Here is a 22,875-nt window from a genome sequence, read left to right as displayed (position 1 = left end):
ATCCCGGGATCCCGGAATCCCGATTGAGAAACCCTATTATCAATAGATCATGATTGAAAGCATTTGTTCGGAGGTCACCGAGCGTCGACCGATCTTATGTCTTGGCGTAATAATACAATTATTAAATAAAAACATCTGAGATGTTAAACAATTACGCCAAGTAATAATTTATAACAATTTTGATAGTCGTCTAAATTGTTATAAATTATAACTTGGCATAATTTGAAGATTTAATTAATTTGCAATCATTGAAACAGTTTTTTTTTATTATTGACAAAAGTACTTAAACTTTAAATAAACAATATATAAATGTCACATTAGCATTTTATTGTATCAGGATTATTTTCCTTCATTTCCCGTAATTCTTCTTGTTTTTTACGTCTAAAAAATCCACACTAGAAAGAAAAATTAATTTGCTGTTTAAAAATTTAATAATTTTTTTTATTTGATATTTAAAAATATAAGATAAAATATTTTACATTAGGCTTATATACAACTAGGAGGCTTCGCACTCTTAATGTTCTACGACGGCTCAACTTCGCTTCCTTCTACGCTTGCTATATTGGAAACAAGTGCGAGAACACTTGCTTCTGATATAAACTATTCAAAACAAAAATTTTGTGACGATTCGACCTCGCGAGGGGCCAACTCCCACTCGCTTTGGTTACTTTTAATGATGCAAACGAATTACATACGGAAATTATGGTAATTCACGAACATATTTGCATCATTAACGAGCTTTTAATCTGGCTTAAGTAGATTTATAAAAAAATTACAAGTATTGTTCTATTAATAATTAAACTTGAGGCTGAAATTTTCGTAATAAAAGTATTTGTGAAAATGCAATTTTTAATTACTTAGTGCTTTTTTATTGGAAAAAAGTAACGTATAAATACTTGTATTTTTGTATTACATTCCATTAAAGCTGCATGGAACTACAAAGTTGTTCTTTGAAAGTAAGCTCCGTTTTATTGTAGATGAAATTAAAATGTTATGTTTCTCTTTTATACTTAAAGGTTTATATAATTTGTGTTATTTTATTTATACATACCTTTACCAATAACAAAATTATGAGAGTAAAAAGCAGTAGTCCAGCTAATATGCTCACAATAATTATCCATGTGGCAATTTTCTTTTGATGAGTATACTTCTGTAAATATGTTCCTACCTATTTTATAAGAAAAAAAATTATTAATTAAGTTATCTATATTATCATAAATTAATTGATTAGTTTTACTGTTGCATAATCCTTTTCTGAAGTTTTATTTTTATTCTGTGTTAAAACTATTCCTTGTGATATAATTGCAGTGATAGTTTGTATTCCCTAATAATTAAAAAAGAATTATTAACAATATTATTGAAATTTCAAGCAAGCTTTTATTTAAATACTTACAATATTGTCCAAGTTTTTTAAATTAATATATCCGTGTAGTTGGAATTTTGCAAAACTTTCTGTATTTAAAAATGGTCCCATCTTACATTTGAAAGATTTGCAAATAGAATTTGAACAATCCTAAATAGTAAAATTATTTTTAAAATGTATAAAATTATAAAAACTTTACTTTAAACTCAAATTATTAGGAAACTATGCTTTATTCGAATATAATTTGTTAAATGGTTAAAGCCAAAGAGTTTTGAGCCTTTTCTAGTTTTATTTTTAAGGCCTTAACTACTACTAAAATACTTATTGCTGTCCTTTTTAGGACAGCAATAAGTATTTTAAGTTAAATTTTTAAAGACTTTATAATGTTTATAAGATGTAATGCTGTTCTTTTAAAATTAATATCCTGAAATTGAGCCAGATGGACTAAAAAGTATATGAAGTGGAATGATAGAATAAAGCAATGCAACTCATGGGTGATCTGCCAAGGAAGCAATACGTTCCGTAGATAAGTTTCTATGGGAAACTAGCTCCTATATTGGTTTTAGACACGCGAAGAAAACCTGGAAAACTCCACGTCGCCAGCCCATTGGCGAGGCGAAAACACGCAACAAACTACCAGTGTTCAGTGCCACTGGTGGGAATCTAAAAAGCATGTGAGTTTTAAATATAATTTAAAAGTTCATTCCAATAAAGCATAATTATTTTTAGATAAAATTTACAAGGATATTCTCGACATTATACAAGTAATTATGAACATCATTTTATTACTTACTAAATAAACTGGTTGAAATTCTGAGTGATTTGCGTGGTCTTCATGTGTGTATTTTCCTTTTATGACAGATGTCATAAAACTTGCTTCATTACAATTTGTAGGAACATTATTAATTGTACTGTTGTCTACCTGTTAATATATTTAAATTTTAAACTGATATTTTAAAACATAACAAGTAATAATAATAATAATAAAAGAATACCTCAATTTCAGGTTCTAGAAATTGCAATCCGCTTTTTGAATGTTTTATTGGAATTGAAAATACTACTTCTACTAATGGTACCTGTTGTTTCAGAGTTTTAAATATCTAAACAAATATTATAATTTCTAATAAATAAAGTATTTATGAAAAATATATAACATTAAAAATCACATATCTGTTGTAATATAAATTGATGCATTAATATTGTTCTGATAGATTATTCAGATTTATATTGTGCTCTAAATAATCTTTTAATTACATATGTAGGATGTAGAGTTTGCTTATGTTTCTGTAGTAAAGTCCATTTATAATGTGTAATATTTTTATGAAGAAGGTAATAGGGATTTATAATATACTTATCTTATATACCGTATATATAAGATAGGTATATAGGGTTTATAGGGTTATATAGGGTTTCTCATAAGATCAACAATAAGAGTTTTGTTGATCTTTGTTTATTCCTTTACAGGTAAAGCATGTGCCGAGTAAGGAGGAAAAAACCTATTTTGATGGTGAGGACCTGCAGTTGGCATGAAGTTGCCAAATAGTTAACAGGACGCATCAGACTAGTAGTCTGGATGTAGCCTGTTAAACTCTTCAGTGACTTCCTGTCGACTACAGGTTCCTCTACCAAAATAACTTGAATTTGACTCCCAAAATAACTTGACTCCTATGGTTTCAGGCCTGTGGGACACCTTGTAGATCCAATATTTTCGGCAAGATGATAAAATTGAGGGGCTTAGTGAAAAAATGCCATATCCCACATTAGGAGGTTTTCGAGAAAAAGAAGGATTTGTGTTTCAATTCACCAGCATTTTAATGTGCAGCTCTTTGTTAATATGAATACAGAACCTGTAGGACATGCAACCAAATCGTGAACGTTTCTTAGAAGATGGATTGATGATGAACAAATCCAAATTTGTTAGCAACTCATTTTTTGTAGTTTTATGGAATATGCCGTTTTTCCACTCAGCCCCACAATTAATTTAAGATACATTTAAAATACATTAAAATAATGCAATGGTTCCCAATTAGTGGTACGCGTACTCCTGGGGGTATGCGAAATTGCATGAAGGGGTACGCTCGGCAATCTAAAATCGGTCGATTTAAAATTTAAATGCATGAGATGAAGCAATCAAAAAAATAATGGGTGGACTATCAAAAATTTGGCAATTTACAACACGATGTCGAATGCACAAATTCGTTTATTTATAACTAAAAATATTCTCGAAATTTCATGAAAAAATGCATTTGTGACAATACCTAAATGAAATTCTTACGCAAGAAACAAAAATTGTACAATTAACACAATACAGTTATCATTATTATCATGTCAGCGAAGATACAATAGAATATTTACTACCATTTTGCACAACATACATCTGCGAGAGCGGATTTTCGGCCATGATAAACACGAAAACTAAACATCGTCACCGACTTCGGCTCGAAGATGACTCGAGACTGAAGCTGACCAAAAAGCAACCAGATTTTACAAAGTTGTGCAAAGAAAATCGTGCACATTTGTCACATTAAAATTAAATAACCTTATGTTATTTTCATTATTATTAGAATTGTATTTTAAAGGTAATAAATGTAAAAAAAAATTTATTCTATTTATCACTAGCTGTCTACCCACAGCTTCGCCCGCATTATATCGAATTTTCTCGTGGGAGTAAGATATTTTCTCGCAGTAAAATGTAGCCCATGTTCATCTCCAACATGTAAGCTATCTCTGTGCCAAATTTTATTAAAACCTGTTCAGTGGTTTAGACGTGAAAAGGTAACAGACAGCAGCAGAATTATCTTCGAATTTATGATGTTAGTATGGATTAATATGAATTTCTGCTATAAGGGGTACGCGAGTTTGAGCTCTTTCTTGAAGTGGTACGCAGGGAAAAGTAATTGGGAACCACTGAAATAATGTATAGCGATTATTACTTTAATTGTATTGAAACAATATAGCTAAGAAAAGACATGAATAATTAATTTAAAAAAATTTAATACTAATACTGTACTAAATGATTTCTACTATTATACCCAGTGATTGAGAAAATCTAGCAACGAGTTGCGTAACTTTCCCGGCAACGACATTTAAATTATTGTGTATGGCGCCACCTGTTATGATATTTTATTTTAAAACTTTTATATAATTAATTATTATAAAAGGACAAAGAGTTTAATTTTGAGGATAGGAATGAGTTTTATTTTAAAAAATTGCAAATGCTAATAACAAGCAAATCTTCATTAAGTCCGATCCTACTCGAGATATGACACGCGACCTCCCCTATCTCCCCACCCTCTTGACCTTTAACCAGCAAACTTTAATAGCATCAACCTTCCAAATACACAAACCTTCTGCAAAATTTCGGAATTTTTCTATAAAAGGCATAGGAATTATTAATTTAAGCATCAGAATGAGTGAACAAAAATCGTGCCCTCCTTATACACACAAACATCCATACATACAGAAAAAAAACTAAAAATGTTTTTTGCATTTCTCGACGTTTCAAAGTTCCCGGAGTTCAAAAATGTGAAAGTCTTGAGGGAAGGGTCATTATTTTTTTTTACCAAACGCCATATAAATAACATATATATATATATATTTTTTTTAAACTTCAGTTGCAAGAGGAATTGGGAGGGGCAGTCTATTTTAAATTGCATGCATAAGCATTTTCTATCTTAATTGGGCTCAGCTTTACTGGAATCGAAGATTTATACACAAATTTTGGTTTCTGATAAACAAAGTCCTTTTCTCTAAATTTATAGAACTGATTTATTCATTAGAAATAAAATAACGACTCCAAGAGGACGGAAAATGTTTAACAGATTCTAAATTTAGACTAGAAATTGAATCTGACCGACTTAACATATATTAATATTTAAAAAAATTAGTATTCTTTCACGTAATTAAAAATTATAAGTTAATTAAAGTAACATACTAAATTCAAAATTTAATAATAATATTTTTAAACATCTGATAAATTTACTTACAAAGTAAGTATGATTGATTAGATATTTTGTCTTTTCTGTCAAAAACAATACTTTATTTTCAGTAAATCTGAAGAAAAAATAAAAAAATAGTTATAAACTGATACAATTGACTTTTTTCCAACAATTAATTTTTTAAAAAACCACATGAATTAAAAATTTATCTAAAGTCAAATGAATATCAAAATTCCAATATGGCTTTTAACACAATTTTATTTTTTTTTTATCTTAAAGATGTTGATTAATATGTGTCAGTGGGATAAGATAATATTTCACTGACAAATATTATCTTGAATTATATTTTATCATTAATTACATTTAAATTTCATGCTTTTTGAGTATGAAATTTATATGTAATCAATGATAAAAACAAATGAATTATCGATGAAAAGAAGATATGGAATTAAAAGTAGTAAATGCCAGAATTTCAAAAAATGGAAACTATAAGTAAGAAGCTTAAGAATATTTTAATATTTTCAGTATGACTTCTATCTTCAGAATATTTAAATAGATATTAAATTTAAACATATAGGCGTATTCAATATTAATTTGTAAAGAGAAATAGTTTGTTAAAATAATTTTGAAAAAAATAATTTATCTTTTAAAATGTCATACAGTTATCAAAGAATTGATATTAATGTGATAACCAGTGGTATACTAAGCTAATTCGAATTAGGGGTTCTCAAGCTTTCAATGGAATGGTCCATAAATTATGTAACGGTATTTTTATACCTTTCAATTATCATGTCACTGCTCGTAACGCGTATCCTCGATTCACACCGTCAGTTGTACTAAGGAATAATACATAGAAAGGGATACCGAACGTTATATTATTTTATTAATTACGTGTATAACTACAACAATTAATTTGAACAATTCGCTATGCAATACTTCAGAAACAAAATTAATCATTCTATAAATGTTATGTAATACTAGGGTCTCGAGATACACTTACTGACAGTTTATTGTTTGAAGAGTTAGCGTGAAATAATTTTATTATAGCAACCTGGATGGTTGTTATAATAAAATTTCACGGTCCCAGATTTGGGGTTTTACGCGTCCTGGCCAACACCATCTTGAAAACTCTTAGATCGTTTCGTGATGATATCACTCACTCTAGAAATAGAATTTTATTTAGTGGTGTTGTCCCGGCGCAGTAAACTTTGGCACCCCCCTTGTCTTAGATTCCTTGCATTGTACGTTGTTTAGAAGACATTCACATTGCTGTATATCAATTTATCATAACTTCAATTACGTCTTCAGTGTATTTGAAATGCTTTTATTATAAATGCATACACTAATAAAGTAAAAATATGACATTAGTTCCAAAATTTGGAGCACTTACAGGGTCTTTTTTAATCATATCCATTGTGAGTTCGACAAGATCCACAATGGGGCAACCGAGTGGTGAGGCAAGAGGCCCGACATATTCGGGATGGTCGTCCCAAGAAAAAGTCCTGGAGCTTTTCGATCGTCCGGTTAAAGCCCCAGAAATTTTTCGGGTTGGTGATCCGTCTCGGATATATTGAGCCTCGCATCTCACCACTGGTTGCCCCATTGTGGGCTTGGTTATTGGCGTCTGCTGGGAAGGCAAACAGGTCATTTGCCCCCACTTAATCAGGCCTTCTAACCGAGCCTAAGTTTCGATAGTCTTTATGGTTGTGCTTACCGAACAACTCACCCTTAGCTGTAGAGGCTCGCTGCATGAGTCCAAAGGTACTATAATTTTAAACAATGATTATGATAGTGGGAGTATATTCCTTTACTCCTCTTGGAAAATTTGAAGCTGACGCCCGTCACAAGGGTACTAAAAAAAGATCCTATATGCGTCCACAGAGTGAAAAGAGTCCAAATATATATATATAAAATAGTAAAATATATATATATATATTATATATATATTTTACTATTTTAATTTATTTACTATTTACTTATTTTACTATACTATATAAGTCCAGTTTTTACTATTAATTAATTACCCTTTGATTTGAATATCTTTAGAAATTACAGGAATGACGAGTTTGTAATTGTTATCCTCAATTTCTAATTCATTGCTGTTGGAGTTTATAAATAATTCAAATATTAATTCTTCAACTGACGAAGAGAGTTCGGACGTGTCCATTTTTAAAGTAAAAAGTTTCTAATCCAGGGAAAAAATATCATTTTATAATTCTGAAGAATATAAACGAAACTAGACTTTAAGCAACACTTACAGGAATTTGATAAAGATTTCCAAGATTGCAAAACAGAAAGAAAGTTTCATTCGCATTCTTCAAATAGCAATTTGCTTGATTGATTAACATTACATTTTCTGGAATCTGAATATATATTGTAGTGTTGTAGGCTGTCTCTCCCAAATTTTCTGCTTTTATTTGTAATTCCAAAACATTATTTTCACCGAGGATTAAAGTTTTAGTCTTACTAAATCATGTAAAACACAAGAAAATTATCGCTCGTGTTATAAATATAAAATAATTTTAAATATTTAAAAATTTCTGACTCAACTTTAAATTAGAGACCCAAGCTTCGATTTTAAGATTGCTTAAGCATTCATTATCAATTCCGCATCCTTTCCAAAACATAATCTATTAAAACTATGCCATTAGGAAAATTTATTTATGATGTATTAAATTATTGATAAATAAATAGAATAAAATTTACCGTTCTTATAGTATTGTTGGAATCAGTTTTATTAATTAAAGGACAGTTTTTGCAAAAATCTTCGGTTGGAAATTCATTCAGTTTGTATGTCATGAGAATGTGAACTGGATTATCCAGATCCTGGATACCTTCCTGTAATAATTTAAACAGAGTATTAAAATTTGTTTTTAATCTACATATATATATATATATTATGGACAAAGCGGGTAATAGGGCATTATTTATAATACCCAGTCTTTATGAATAATGACTAAAATGGCCGCGCAACCTGATAAATATTGATTAAATTGACCAGTCATTATGAATACATCTACATTTCCATTGGGAAATTTGATTTAAAAAAAACACTTTTTTCATAAAGAATTATTTATTTTTTGTAAATTATTTCAACGTATTTTAAAAACAACATGCAATTTTTTAAATTAAGTATTATTAACTGTATCAATTAAACTAATGTCAACAAAAAGTATTACTAACAAATTTATACTTGAATCAAAAAAATCAACTTAAAGGAAGCCTTTGAAATGTCAACTTTTCGATTTTTTTAAAATTTATTTATTCGAGCAATTAAGATTTTGATGACATTTAGAATTGTATTTCAGTATATATATATATATTTATAGTATTTGTATTTATTTGATTTGCAACCAATTTTGCAGTAGCATCAACTATGACTTGTCCTCCAGAAAGTTGATGATATTCTTGCACATTCTCTAAGCGAAATTTCTATTTCTACACTCGGTACACCTCCAACAAAAAAGGCCTTTTCTCCTATACCCATCGATCGATCGGCCCGGACCACCGTGGGAGTGTTCGGCTTGAGCGGGTGTGAGAGATGGGATGAGTTTCGTGACGCGTATTTACATTCCTTACATTGCTACGGCATGTGGGGATTATCCTGGTGCATTGAAGTCATATTTATATAAATAAACATTATTTATTTTAAATGTTTATAATTCTTTCATTTGCGAACTGTTTCTTGTATAAAATATTATCTACTTTTAAAATGAATTACTGATATTTTCACTTATTTTTATTAGTTAAACTTACTTTACGTTAAGTGACAAGAAAAGGCAACAAAATGACTGATTTCAAGCATGAATACTTATTTAAAAGTTAGGTAAAGTTTATGTGAAATTAGTCCTATAGAAATTTTCGGCTTTTTAAAAATACTTTTATTTTTGCAGTTAAAGGTAGATTACATTTTTTCATTATTGAATTATTTATTTTCTCATTCAATTTACTATTGCTGTTTGCATTTGTGTACTACTATTTGCTGCTGTTATTATTTGTGTAGTTTTATTCTTTTTATGCTCTATTTTAATTGCTCCCTCGTTTGACTTACAGTATGATTTTGTTATATTTTTGTGAAGTTTCCAATAGCACAAATAAACGCGAACCACAAATGAAAATGAATTGAAACATTCTATTTAGTTGAGAGTTAAGATGACCCAGCTTTGTTGAAACTTATACTGACTTATAAATAGAAATTAGATATAAACTTACTTTTTAGCAGTTTTAGCTCGTGAAAGGCGTGTTTTGTAAAGATTCACCTGGAGCCGTGGCAATGTACTGTACTGTAAGGAATGTAAGCCTTTCTTTAATTCTCTCCTCCCTGTGGACACTAAGAGGGCCTCTCTTAGAACCCATTATGGATACGGCTAGGCCCACAATGAGGCAGCTGGATGGTGAGGGACGGGACCCGACATCGAAATGTAGGCTATAATAAATACGTATCCGGGATTGATCCCGACAAATTCCTGGGGCTGCTTGCACGGATTTAATCCTAGGTACAGTACTATGGAATGTCAGGCCGATCTTCAATTATATTTTTTGTCAATTTTTCAGATTACATATTTAATCTTTGCAATTTTTAATCTGAATTTATACAGAATATCAATTTCTCAAATAAAGAATTTGAACAAATTGAATCGGATAGACAGTATTATATAACGGGCTGTTGCTAAATTCAACAGTGCTACAGCGGCTGCACGAAGCTTAAAGCGAAATCATTGCTTATAAGATCGCTGCGTTGCTCTGTATGTAAAGCGAACATCCAGTTTGAGTCTCGGAAGGTGCTTTTTTCGCTTTATCAATATAGTTGAGCTCATGGATGGACTCATGGAGATTGATAATTCTTGATTATAATGTTACTTTTCAATCTGTTAAATAATAAAAACTAAATACATAAGAATTGAAACGTTTGTTCGGTAACTACTGTAGCTGAGCTTAATCGAGAATTAAAATACTTTTGCATTCTAGTTAAATGTCATTAACTTTATAGTTAAACTTCATTATCTTTCGTCGAGGAACATTGGCAAAAGAGTACGTTTACATCTATTAACGTTAAATAACTCGTCGAACAGTGAGATTATAGCCAAGTTTACAGATGCCATGTAGTTTCGTCATTGCTGTAACATTTAGTGTTGTAAAATTATTACTCGGATGGATGCAGTACTTCTGAATTTAGCAACGAGCGGTAAGACAACACAATAGTGGACAATCTGCTATGGGGAGTGCCTCCCGGGAGGCATTTTCTATGAGAAACTGGCCCCTATTTAGATGTTACAAACGTAAAGAAAGCCCAGAAAACTCTACATAGTACTAAATTACTTAGTTTTTAATTATTAATTTTAGCATAATAATAGCCCAATTAATTACGGCGAGAGTTTGGATTAATATAAAACTAATTTGATAATTAAAGCAGAAAAATTTGTAAAACACAAAGTTAATATAATCGTTATTTTCTAGATAAGTTTATAACATTTATATATTAAAACTTAGAATGAATAAAATGAAATTTTTACCTTAATGTAAATAGTTTTATTATCGCAATATTGATTATTGATAAATAAATTAATTTCACTGGTTGATGTTTGTGACGAAGTAAACATTTGTTCAGTGTCATTGATGAAATAGCATCTCGGAAAGTTTTGATGGATGTCAACTTGTAAATTCACTGTTATATCTATATAAATTTTAATTTTAATTAATAAAATAAATACACAAAATAAATTAAAATATAAAATTCGAAATTAACTTACTGATTTCTTCACGAACATCTTGTCCGTCGTATTTAATGCAAAATGTTGTCTCAAAACAAGACATTTCTCTTTTGTTAATTTTACATTTCGAATGATTGTAAATGATGTATTTATTATTAAACAATAATTCAGTATGAATTGAAACTAATGGCCGAGATCTGAAATAATTACTCGAATTTATTTCAATGATTTTTACAGCATCATTATTAGAGCTAGGACGTCCTTCATGACCGAGTGGATAAACCACTGAATACCGATAGTTAGTAGCAGGTTCGTACCTTATCAACGGGCTGTCAGCATGGAATTTTCCGAATTTTATTCACATTGTTAACACCTGAATAGGGTTAATACCTATTTTCCCATAAAAAGTTTTCCCTGGAAGCACCCATTTTGGCAGATCACATTGTCTTATCCTACACTGCTGGCCATTAAAATTGCAACACCAGGAAGGAATGATCATACGAACGTCAAAATCATATGAAAAGGAGAAGAGGTTAGGATATGCAAATGATTAGTATTTCAGCGCATTTAGATGATGCAAGAGGGACAAATGACCTCTGAAGCACTGCATAAAAGAAAAGTTGTGCAGTGGATTTCTCATTCAGAAATTGCTTTGTAAGGTCGGGATTTCATTAGAATATCGTGTTATGCCTCGAATAACAAGAAGAAATGCTTACCAGCAAGTGTTGGAATTCGATAGAGGCAGGATATTGCCTATCGAGAGTGTGGATTATCGTTCCGTAATATTGCCACCCGCACTGGTCGAAATCCAACTACCGTCATACGAATATAGAATTGATGGGTTGCTGAGGGTCTTACTGAACAGCATGCAGGATCTCAATGCCCTCCCATGAATAACGCCTGAGAGGACAGACATATTGTGAGGTCGGCTATGCAAAACCATACAACCACATCACGGACCATTAGTCAGGAAATGAGCTTGTTCGCAGCACATCCAGTATCTGCTTGTATGGTGTGACGATGTTTGCAGCAGCGTGGACTGTCAGCACGGCGACCATTACTTCGGCTTCCCTTGACAATGCAGCATAGAGAGAGACAGCAACTCTGGTGCACCCAACGACAAAGCTGAATACAGGAGTAGCAGAATGTTGTCTTTTCAGATGAGTCCCAGTTCTACGTGCAGCATTCTGATGACCGTATACGTGTCTGGAGGCTCCGAGGAGACCGCTCGTCACTTGCTTGCATTCGATATTGGCATAGGGCTCTGCACCTGGTATGATGATATGAGCAGCCATTGGTATATGACACACACATCTCTAGTTTGGATCGATGGTAATTTGAACACAGATCGGTACATTTCTGACATCTTACGTCCAGAGGTTGTGCCCTATCTTCGAGGCCTGCGAAATGCCATCTTCCAACAAGATAATGCAAGACCTCATGTTGCACGTCGTGTTCTGATCTTCCTCAATACAGAGGGTATTCGATTGTTGCCTTGACCTGCATGGTCTCCAGATCTCTCACCAATTGAAAACATCTGGTCATGGGTTGCTGAGAGACTGGCCTGCCACCCCTTTCCAGCTAATACGGTTGATAAAGCGTGGCATAGACTTGAAGCAGCATGGAATGAGTTGCCCATTTCTGTCATCCAAGCCAAGTTTGACTCCATGCCTAACCGGATAAGGGACGTTTTAGCTGCCAGGCGTGGCAAATATGTGTACTAATTTCGCACCCCTGTAAACTCCCAAACTGCTTGCAAATTTAATCATTTTGTCTTCATGCCATACTGTTTACATACAATAAATATATATTTTTTTTAATTTGCTTTCCTTCTTGGTGTTGCAATTTTAATGGCCAGCAGTGTACATTTACGCTATTATTCAACAATTGAAAATTTCGATTGCTAAATAAACAGTATATTAAGATTAAATCAAAGAGAATTGTTTTAATAATTATGAATCTCCATAGATTTTCAATAAATCTATTGAACCCGAATGATCCTTGTTGTTTGCATGTCAATTAACATGTTGAGATATCCTCGAATAATCAACTATCCAATATATAATGAAAAAGTCTCGTTTTTCACGTAAATTACGGGAGACCATACTTTAAAGAGTATTAAAAATACGACTGAATTCAAAGTTCTCTTTGTGTAATCACACCAAGGTTTGAGCATTGAGAAGGTACGTAACCCATACTGGTATTGACTAACATAAGAAAGAACAATGCACAGATTCAAGTAAATACTATATTTTACAGAAATTTGAAGCCCTTACACTACGTCTAAGGAGATGTGAATATTTGAAAATTCTTACCTTAACAGAATAGCAGAATCAGAAGCGTATGCTCCAATTAAGATATCTTTAAATAAAAATGACTATTTTAATAGAACATTCTCAGTAAATATCATAATATTACTAAGTTAAAAGTATTACAATATAGAATACTCGATATTTTTCTTGTTCTCTCTGTTTAAGTCTTTGGAAGTAAGCACAGAATTGCTATGAAGAGCTTAACATACAGGAACACAATATTTCTGTACATATAATAAATTTTCCATAGCATTTCTGTGCTTACTTTCAAATTACTACAATATGCTCTTTGTAATTGATAAATTTATCTTTAAGACGACCGAATAACCGAAGCAGCCAAGGCGTTAAATTAACGGTCCTATAAATTTGGGGAACGAAAAACCCCAGGAATTTTTCTGAGACGTTTCGTCCTGGATACGTCAGACACCGTCTCTCACTATCCAGACGTCCCCATTATAGACCTAGCCGAACCCATGATCGGCGTAAAAAGGCCCTCTTAGTGATCATAGGACGGAAAGAAGGACATGAAAAGAAAAAAAGGCAATGTATTTGTTTAAATCATCTTAAATTTTATTAGTTTTTAATGTACTGTATTTAAAATTCTAATGGTTATGATAAAATAAGTAATAAAAGTTTTAGTAAAGACGTAACTTATAATTAGTTTATTTTTGAAAATACTGAAGTAAGTTGTTGTTACATTTTATTAATCTTTAAAAAAAAGCAATTAGAAGAGTTTAAATAAGTAATAACGTAAAAATTTACCTGGGTAATTATTATTATCAATATCTCTTCCTTTAGATATTGCTATTCCAAATCCTGATAAATCAATGCTAAAATCTTTTGCAGCTATTCTCTATAAATAAATAATAGTAATACTTAATAAATTTAATGTGACAATCTCAGTCATGGGGACAAAAATATTCTGTTAAAAAATTCAAGCATAAAGTGTAGATATATGAATGTTTAAGTTGATGGAAAACGATAGTAAAGTCCGTCGGTGGCCGAATGGATGAAACTACTGAATACAATTAAACGATCAACTACGTAGTTGATCGTTTCATCGTGTTCAGTAGTTTAAATTATAATTATAATCAACTACGTAGTTGATCGCAGGTTCGTTTCCCATCGACGAAATGGCTGTGTAGAATTTTCCGGATTTTCTACCTGTGTCTAACGTCTAAATTGGGCCAATTTTTAATTTAATAGAAAGCCCTCCCGGGAGGAATAGTCTTGGCAGGTCTTCCAGGTATTACGTTGTCTTGTTCCACAAATCCAATCAATTTCGAGATCACGATCGATATAATTTGAAATATCTTTTGTCACACATTAAATAATCATTTCATATAACAGGACCCAAAATTAAATTATTTAATGACCCAAAAACAATTTACCCCAAAATACTTTAAAATAAATTATGTGAATTAAGTAGGCTATATCAATTAGCCTCCTTATTTTATTCAGCTGCAATTTGAAAAAAGGTAGACCTATAAATTCCCACTCTTTGTCTGTCCGTCCTCAATCTCGAGATCGGAATTAGATAGATAACGGTTGAGACCTGATATAAAAAGCTTAGGTGCAGGAAGCCCCGATTAATTATAAACGAACTTCCAGTACAATCGGGAAGTCACGTTATTTCAATTTAAAAATTTTCTCCAAAATGGAGTTACTTAGATGACCAGCATGACTGCTGTTGTCAGGAAAAGTATGATGTACAGGGGCAAGACACTAATAATTTGTGATCCAGATCATATATTTTAAATTAAATTAATTAATTAAAAATTGCAGCCCTTGCAGTGAAACTAATGAATCACATGCATTAGTTCCGCTGTACATATACTCAATGCTGAAAAAATTCTCTTTTGTACTGGATAAATGGATAAATAAATAGAAATATTAACAATATGAATTGTTAATAATATTGTTAATATATTAACAATATGAAAACGTTATAGCTCAAACACGAAATGTAATGAGAATGATGCATCGAACCTGTTCCTTCACCACTCTATTGCCCCTTTGCTTGCATGATCGAACTCTAATGGACATAAAAATAATTCCTTTTAATACTCACAGAATAGGGAAGGAAATGGATTATGTACTATTTCAATAGAAAATAGAAGTTTACAAGTTGAAATATTTGGCCAGATGACTGGGTGTTCCGTCTTTTTCTTTGGGGAACAGTGTTTAAAACCGATCTTGATCATAACATTTTCAAGAAGAGTCAAGTGGATCAGAGTTACATTTCACATCTTTCATCCACGCTCACAGATTGCTGTTCGGGCCAAATCCGCTTATAACAAACAAAATTGTGGGCCTTAAAGTGATGAAGTCTCGCTTTGATAAATCAGTCCGTTTAGACCAGAGATATGTTTACTTAGAAACCAAAGAAAGTATTAATGACGTCAAAGTTAGTTGGAAAGTCTAAAAGATAAATTATCTGGTTTAATAGAAGATACATATTACAATATTCGTAAAAATCTAATCAATACTAATTTAAAATGATAAGTAGGCTATTTTTTAACCGTACTTTATTTAACTTAAAATACCTTGTATTTGTCAGCCGGGATGGTTGATAAAAGATGTCAGCTTTCTACACTGAGAATAGATTCAAATACTTATTAGCTTAGAAATTTTCAGATACATTGATGTGGAAATGTAGATCAAAGCATTTAGACCAACAATGCCAACTCCAAAAGCGTTAATACTACAATAAAGGCTACTTCACCAGCATCGCGCATAGATTCATCTGTACTGTCAGTGTTTTTTTTTTTTTTTTTAATTATTAACAAACTGTTTCTGTATAAGCTGGACATGCTGCGAGCTCTTTGAACTATGTGTGTTTGTGACACTTTATTAAATAAACTCTCGTTACTGTATACACTTTCTCTATACCAACATAGGATACATTCAGTTTATCGCAATAACATTACTCAATTGTTCCACTTTAAAATATTATACAGTACTTTTTGTACAAATTTAATAAAATATTAGATAATTCGTTGTTTCTGATTAACTTTGTGTTACTGTCTTCAGATCGATGGCATAGTTGCAGCCGTGTATTTTGCTCTTTATGTATTGAATTCTTTCCTTGTCCGATTCGCTCAAAACTTCGGGATATAAAACTGTAGTTGGTTACTGGTTTGCGTCCGACCAACGGGATGGCCGCGTACAGTTTTTCGTGTTTTCTTCACATGTAGAACACTTAAATAGGGGCGAATTTCCTATAGATAGTACTCCCAGAAGAACTGTTACCGCTAAAGCTCGAAAGTCGTTAATGTGTACATTACCTAGCTAATCTGCAGATTAACTAGGGTGATCCATTAAAGTTGTGAAAATTGTTCCATTTCTCAAATTACCTAGATAATGTGCAGAGTATCTAGGTAATCCGCACATTACCTACTAGGCACTCGGTAAAGTGAAAATAAGATCTTTGCCGCAAATAAATGTACCACAAATAGGTGTGCTTGTCGCAAAAACCAATTGCTATGAAATTCAAAGTGTCACCAATCTTTAGACTGCACTAATAAGTAAGCACAATTGGATAATGTTACCTATGGTGAGTAAAATGGCGGCTCGTCTCTGATTCCAGCAAAGAGAAGAAAGGAAACAGTGGGGACGCACGTTCAAACCTAACCTAACCTATTCTAATAATTTGGTTGGTAATAATTATGGTAATTTATTAGAATAGGTTAGGTTAGGACAGAACGTGCGTCCCCACTGTTTCCTTTCTTCTCTTTGCTGGAATCAGAGACGAGCCGCCATTTTACTCACCATAGGTAACATTAACTGCACAATTATATCATGCGATCACCAGAAAAAGTATGATAACTTTATTATTTTTCGTCTCCGGTCCAAAAGTAGGGTATCGTTGAAGTCGTCTCGGTCCCCTCAGTTCAGATAGATACTCAAAGTCCCGAAATTCCATAGGTGGTTATCTATATAATTTCCCTAATTGTATTAATATTTTAAATCGTTTGATGTTTTGTATGTTTTTTAATTGGTTGATGATTGATTCTATCAAGTAATTTGTTGATTGTTTGATTGTATTAACTTGATTCTTTAGATATTGAAAATTAAATAAAGAACATTATGTTAATTTAAGCGAACAGAAACGTTGCTGTTGTTCCAGCAAAGATCTTATTTTCACTTTACCGAGTGCCTAGTAGGTAATTTGCAGATTACTTAGATAATCTGCATATTACCTAGGTAATTTGAGAAATAGAACAATTTTAGCAACTTTAACGGATCACCCTAGTTAATCTGCAGATTAGCTAGGTAATGTACACATTAACGTCTTTCGAGCTTTAGCGGTAACATATATAACTTAAAAGAGTGCAGACGCTTATTTGAAAATAAAGCAGCACTTTTTATAAACGGTTAGTAGAATATATCAATTTCTCAACCAATCGCCTACATCCTTCATTACTATTAATCTACTTAAGACGAGACGTCACACTCAATCGTAACTGGTCATTTTATTTTATTGCCAGGCCGGCATTACACTACTAAAGTTTCGGGGTTATGATTTATTATGCTTGTTTTTGAAAATATTTTTAAAATATCTTTTGAATAAATAATTTTATTATTTAGAAAGTTACAAATTTCAGATTTCTGATGGGTTTTAATTTACTTATAATTTAAATTACCAAAAAAGGAAAAACTTACTTGAACGTGATTTTGCTTAACACCATTTTCTGCACCATGATAAATATAAACAGCTCCTCTCTCATCTTCATAAGGTGCACCAATGGCAATATCTATAATAGAGTATAGTTTTTTAAATTGTCTTATTTCGTAAAATCCACGTGAAAAATTCTAAATGTTACCCAAGAATCCATCTTTATTGAGGTCCCCACATTTTGCCATTGACATTCCAAATCTTGCATTTGGTATATTTGAACCTTTCAAAACTATTGACTGTATTTCTAACTCCTGTATATTTTTAAATAAGATAATTAAGAAATTTTATCTATTCTTATCATAAAAACTGTAAAACAAACAAATAGTGTATTATTTTGCTGCTTACTTCCCCGTTACTGATATACATATAGACAATGCCCTCGTCTCCTCCTCTTAAAGTGGAATAGAAAGGTGCACCAACAAGCAGATCTGTATATTGGTCATTATTAACATCTATACCTAAAACAGAAGCTCCAAAATATTCTCCCATCTTCGAAAATAAGAATAAATTATACGACATTTTGAATTTTAATTTTCTACTTAAATACAGTCAAACCTCTGAACAACGGTCACTAACGGAACACAAGAAAAATGACAGTCGGACTGGCTGTTGTTTGGAGATTATTTTCTATGTATTTTTGTTTAAAAAAGTTCTTGGGAAAAATGGCCGCTGTTTAGAGGTTCAACTGTACTTTTATATATCTTAACTTAATCAAAATTTTTACCGTTGAGCCCATTATTTTGAATTTAATTTTAACATTGTGCAAATTTTCAAATATATAAACCTGTAAAAAGGTTAAAATCAAAATAAAAGAAAAAGAAACAAAGATAATAATAAAATATTTTAAATGCAATTAGTTATTAATCATTTTTTGCATTTAAATAATATTTAAATAACTTTGAGATTAATTCAAAAAATATTTAAATTATTTAAAAATTATTAATAATGTAAATAATTTTAAGTTATAAGTAACAGTAACAAATTTCAAATTACATAGATTTAATACTATAGGAAACTATTCTATGTTACGTTTTATACAGGTTGTCCCATATGTTTGGAACCATTATGATTTTTATTATTTTACAAACAAAGCATGGCGACGAGTAAAGAGGAAAGAATTCAAATTTATTTTGATAGTGGGTTCACAATCAGTGTTTGAAGTCGCAAGAAGTTTAACAGATTGCAGTCGCTTTCCATCAACCAACCACACAGCAGTTTGGAGATGATCTGTCCACAGTACATTGTTTTGTCATCAACAATGTAACTAATTACTACAGATGGGAAAGGATACATTGGTGCATAAAAAACTACTATATTTTCCTTGATATTAAATACAGTATGTAAATTTTTTATTGCAATGGATTATATATTTTATACAATGAATATAATTATTTACTACAATTACAGACTAAGGAAGATATATTGAAATACAGTCGATCCCTCTATAACACGGTAGATACGTTCCGTTCTTTATGAAATTGATGTTCTAAGAGTCCTTAAATACATGAGCCAATCACAGCACGGCACGTATGCAGTTTACGGACTACGGCTGTTTGAAAGGTTTTCTTCCATAAAATTAATCGATTCTAGACTAATTCGACTCAATATTTCCAAAATACGTATAATTTTTTGGGAATAATCCATATAAACTATGCTATAAACTAAAAAAATTGTAGGATTACTTACCGAGTGTGCACCGTTTGACGACGCCATTGCTTAAACTTGTTTTCGTCGTGGAGCTTGTCGTCGAATGGCACTCGCGTGCTTCCTGATAAATTATTTTTTTTGCGAAAAATTCGCTGAACTTTGGAGACATCATTAATATAAATATAATTTTTATGGACGTTAAATAATAAATGGTTTTTAATAGGTCCGCTACTCGTTTAAACTCAACGGTTTGTACAATATCCTCTATTGGTCTAGATTCGATCAATCCTGTCGCGACACGAGTCGGCGATGACGTTTTACCGAATTATAGGAGTTTTTTAGCATGTTTGTACGAATACTGTCGCAATTTTTTTGCTGTCATATAGGAATCTGAACTATATGAACCCGTGTTATGGGGGTCGACTGTATACAATAAAAAGATGTATGAAGAGATAACTGTCAGTTCATATTAACACGGACATTCAGTTATTTTTATGTGAAAGCCCACCATTGCCGAGTATATAAAATACTGGTAGTTGGTCGCGGGTTCCTGCCTGAACAACAGGCTGGCCGCGTGGAGTTTTCCGGATTTTTTTACGATCCTAAAAGTCAAACAGGAAGGCGAAAAAATACCAAAATATTAATAAATCAGCTGAAAAAATAAAGTTAAGAACAATCAGATTCAGGATGAGATTTATGACTTATAGGCCTTATACATTCAAGACTCGTGTGTACAGTACCTGAATATTACGAGACGTAACCGGAAATAAATACCGTTTAACTTCGAGGAATTTTTTCAAAAACGTTTTATTTTTATCACATTCTACATACATTAAACTATTTTTCCACATAGTAGCGTCTGTTATTGAGGCATTTATAGTAGTGTCATACCAAGTTTTTGTCTATTCTCTTAATAAAATGAAGGAACTTCTGGCATTAGCCACTTCTGACTATCAATAAATAAAAAGTGGCTAATAAAGATGTATGAAGAGGTGACTGTCACTTGTTCTAAGTCAAGCCTGTACGTGAGGTAATCTCAACCAAATGAGGTAATAAGGCTTCAGTGAGCAGCAAAGTACGGCTTGGAGTTGGTGGATTAAAAGAATGCAGGCATTTTTGACTTTCACCTCTTCTTACATCCGTAGGCCAGTGTTTTCAGTATTTAGAAGTCTTGTAGGGAAGAATTATAAAATGATAAAAGAAAACTGGTTATTTTAAAACTTTTCACCTTTAAAATCTGTGCAGTTTTGCATAATAATTAATCCGGTCCTGACCCAAATCGAGATTGAGAGCAAAAAACCATAATTCTATATTCCTATTACTTACACATCCACGATTATTTTCTGTCCTCGGAGCTCCGGCTACAAATAGCGTGCTTTTATTGCTTAAAAAGTGTCCAGAAGAAACAGAATAACCTAGAAGAAAAATCATTTGAACATTTGGAATTTGTTAACAATTCAAATAAATATATTTATAAAGGTAGATATTGTGAAGAATTTTTATTAATTACCTATGTAAGAATCAAAAGAAATTTCTATTAACTTCTCGGGATCGGGATCCAGAATGTCCCAAAAATTAGACCAGTTATACCAGTTCCAAGGATATTTAATAATTGATCCTACAAATAAATAAACTCAATTTTTACAAGCCTGCATCAAGAAGCCTTTTTTTTTCTTTAAAAAACTCTTTCCGTCCTGTTAATTTGGATCTATTTTTTTCTTAACCATGTTCTAAACTCCTAGAATCCGGGTGATATCCGATTTAGAAAACCGATCTGGATATAAAATAATCTTATCTTCCCTCGGTTCTGTTATATGTAACACAGGGGAGAAAGCAATAAGAGTACTGCGATCAGTCAAAAAATGACCCCGCTATACTTTTTACATTTTTGGACTCGGGGGCCTTGAAACATCGAGAAATGCAAAAAACAATGGGTGGTTTCTTTATGTACGAATGTTTGTGTATGTGTAGGGAGCACGATTTGTTCACCCACTTTGATGATTAATAACTCCTATGTCTTTTGTCAAAAATTTCTGAAATTTTGCAGGGAGGTTTGTGTATTGGGGGGTTGATGCTATTAAATTTCGGTGGTTATAGGTCGAGGGGATGGGGAGATAGAGGGTCGTGTGTCATATCTCGAGTAAGGTCGGACTTAATGAAGATTTTACTTGTTATTAGCATTTATATATATGTTTTTAAATAAAATATCATAACAGATGGCGCCACACGCAGTTTTAAATGTTTCCGGGAAAGTAAAGCAACTAATTGCTTGATATTTTAATTCTTATTTACGTAATTAATTCTAATTTTCAAATAATTTAATTCTCTCCATTTTAAAGAATGCAAAAATTGCTAATATTAAAAATAGGCCTACTACTGTACGTAACGATAACGCAGGTCTGCAAAAAAAAATTTTCCAGCTGCATGGAATATTTTTGCTGAATGATGTGTTTTAAAGATTGCAGATTCTAAAAATTACTTCCGTTACATCCCATCACATAAAGATTTTTTGCAAAATAAAAACAGATTTTTGATAAAAACTCTTATTTATTACCATGAACTAAATATATTATAGATACAATTTCTGTAATTACTCAGGATTTTTATATTTCTTCTTAAATGAAGTTAAGACTATTTACAAAAATAAAAATTTTCCAGCTGCATGGAATATTTTTGCTGAATTATATGTTTTAAAGATTGCAGATTCTAAAAATTACTTCCGTTACATCCCATCACGTAAAGATTTTTTGCAAAATAAAAACAAATTTTTGATAAAAACTCTTNCGATTAGCACCCTAAAATATTATTTTTACAATATATTATTTACTGTTAAATGTTGAGATCTCAAGTATAATATATTAATTAATCGATTAAAATTTCCGAATTTGTCAAATGACGTTTGAAGCGGGTGCTTAAAAAAATAGGTTGCACATTGATGGAGAACTACGCAAAGGACAACCTGCCATTAGAAATCTGGCATAACAAGTTATTTCCACATTAGTGTTAACATTTTTTGAAGCACTATCTATAACAGGGCCGCCCAGAGTGTAACGGGAACCTCCGACGAAGTACAGGGAACCTACAGTAAATTAAATTATTAAAGAAAATAAACGGAAAAAGAACCGTGTATAGAGGCCCTTACTTCCTCGGAGCGCAGAGAAATTTGTTCCTTTTACCCCCCTCTGGACATCCCTGCTGTAAAATAAAAAATCTCGTACAAACC

At 31.8% G+C, this 22,875-nt stretch overlaps 1 protein-coding gene across 3 annotated transcripts in view; it reads right to left on the bottom strand.

The window, feature by feature from the left end:
* Positions 1-257: 257 nt before the first annotated feature.
* LOC111639087 (integrin alpha-4-like) overlaps positions 258-22,875 on the bottom strand; it is a 31,350-nt gene continuing 8,732 nt past the window's right edge. Inside the window, exons 7-27 of one of the 3 annotated variants that reach the window (XM_023384861.1) lie at positions 21,163-21,270; positions 20,979-21,067; positions 18,730-18,789; positions 18,351-18,494; positions 18,151-18,256; positions 17,990-18,081; positions 14,087-14,177; positions 13,328-13,373; positions 11,052-11,209; positions 10,815-10,975; positions 8,008-8,139; positions 7,852-7,931; positions 7,560-7,767; positions 7,326-7,486; positions 5,350-5,416; positions 2,359-2,463; positions 2,157-2,285; positions 1,394-1,513; positions 1,238-1,324; positions 1,052-1,168; positions 258-395 (exon numbers count right to left, since the gene is read on the bottom strand). In XM_023384861.1, coding sequence (XP_023240629.1) covers positions 318-395; positions 1,052-1,168; positions 1,238-1,324; positions 1,394-1,513; positions 2,157-2,285; positions 2,359-2,463; positions 5,350-5,416; positions 7,326-7,486; positions 7,560-7,767; positions 7,852-7,931; positions 8,008-8,139; positions 10,815-10,975; positions 11,052-11,209; positions 13,328-13,373; positions 14,087-14,177; positions 17,990-18,081; positions 18,151-18,256; positions 18,351-18,494; positions 18,730-18,789; positions 20,979-21,067; positions 21,163-21,270 — 2,339 coding nt within the window. In that variant the 3' untranslated portion in view covers positions 258-317. The remainder of the gene's footprint in view (positions 396-1,051; positions 1,169-1,237; positions 1,325-1,393; positions 1,514-2,156; positions 2,286-2,358; positions 2,464-5,349; positions 5,417-7,325; positions 7,487-7,559; positions 7,768-7,851; positions 7,932-8,007; positions 8,140-10,814; positions 10,976-11,051; positions 11,210-13,327; positions 13,374-14,086; positions 14,178-17,989; positions 18,082-18,150; positions 18,257-18,350; positions 18,495-18,729; positions 18,790-20,978; positions 21,068-21,162; positions 21,271-22,875) is intronic. The other 2 variants (XM_023384862.1, XM_023384863.1) reach the window with 2 other exon arrangements.

Source organism: Centruroides sculpturatus, unplaced genomic scaffold (assembly GCF_000671375.1).
Source record: "Centruroides sculpturatus isolate CEXI.00-Female unplaced genomic scaffold, Cexi_2.0 scaffold1274, whole genome shotgun sequence".
Lineage (NCBI taxonomy): Eukaryota > Metazoa > Arthropoda > Arachnida > Scorpiones > Buthidae > Centruroides > Centruroides sculpturatus.
This window is presented reverse-complemented; position numbering and strand designations above follow the sequence as displayed.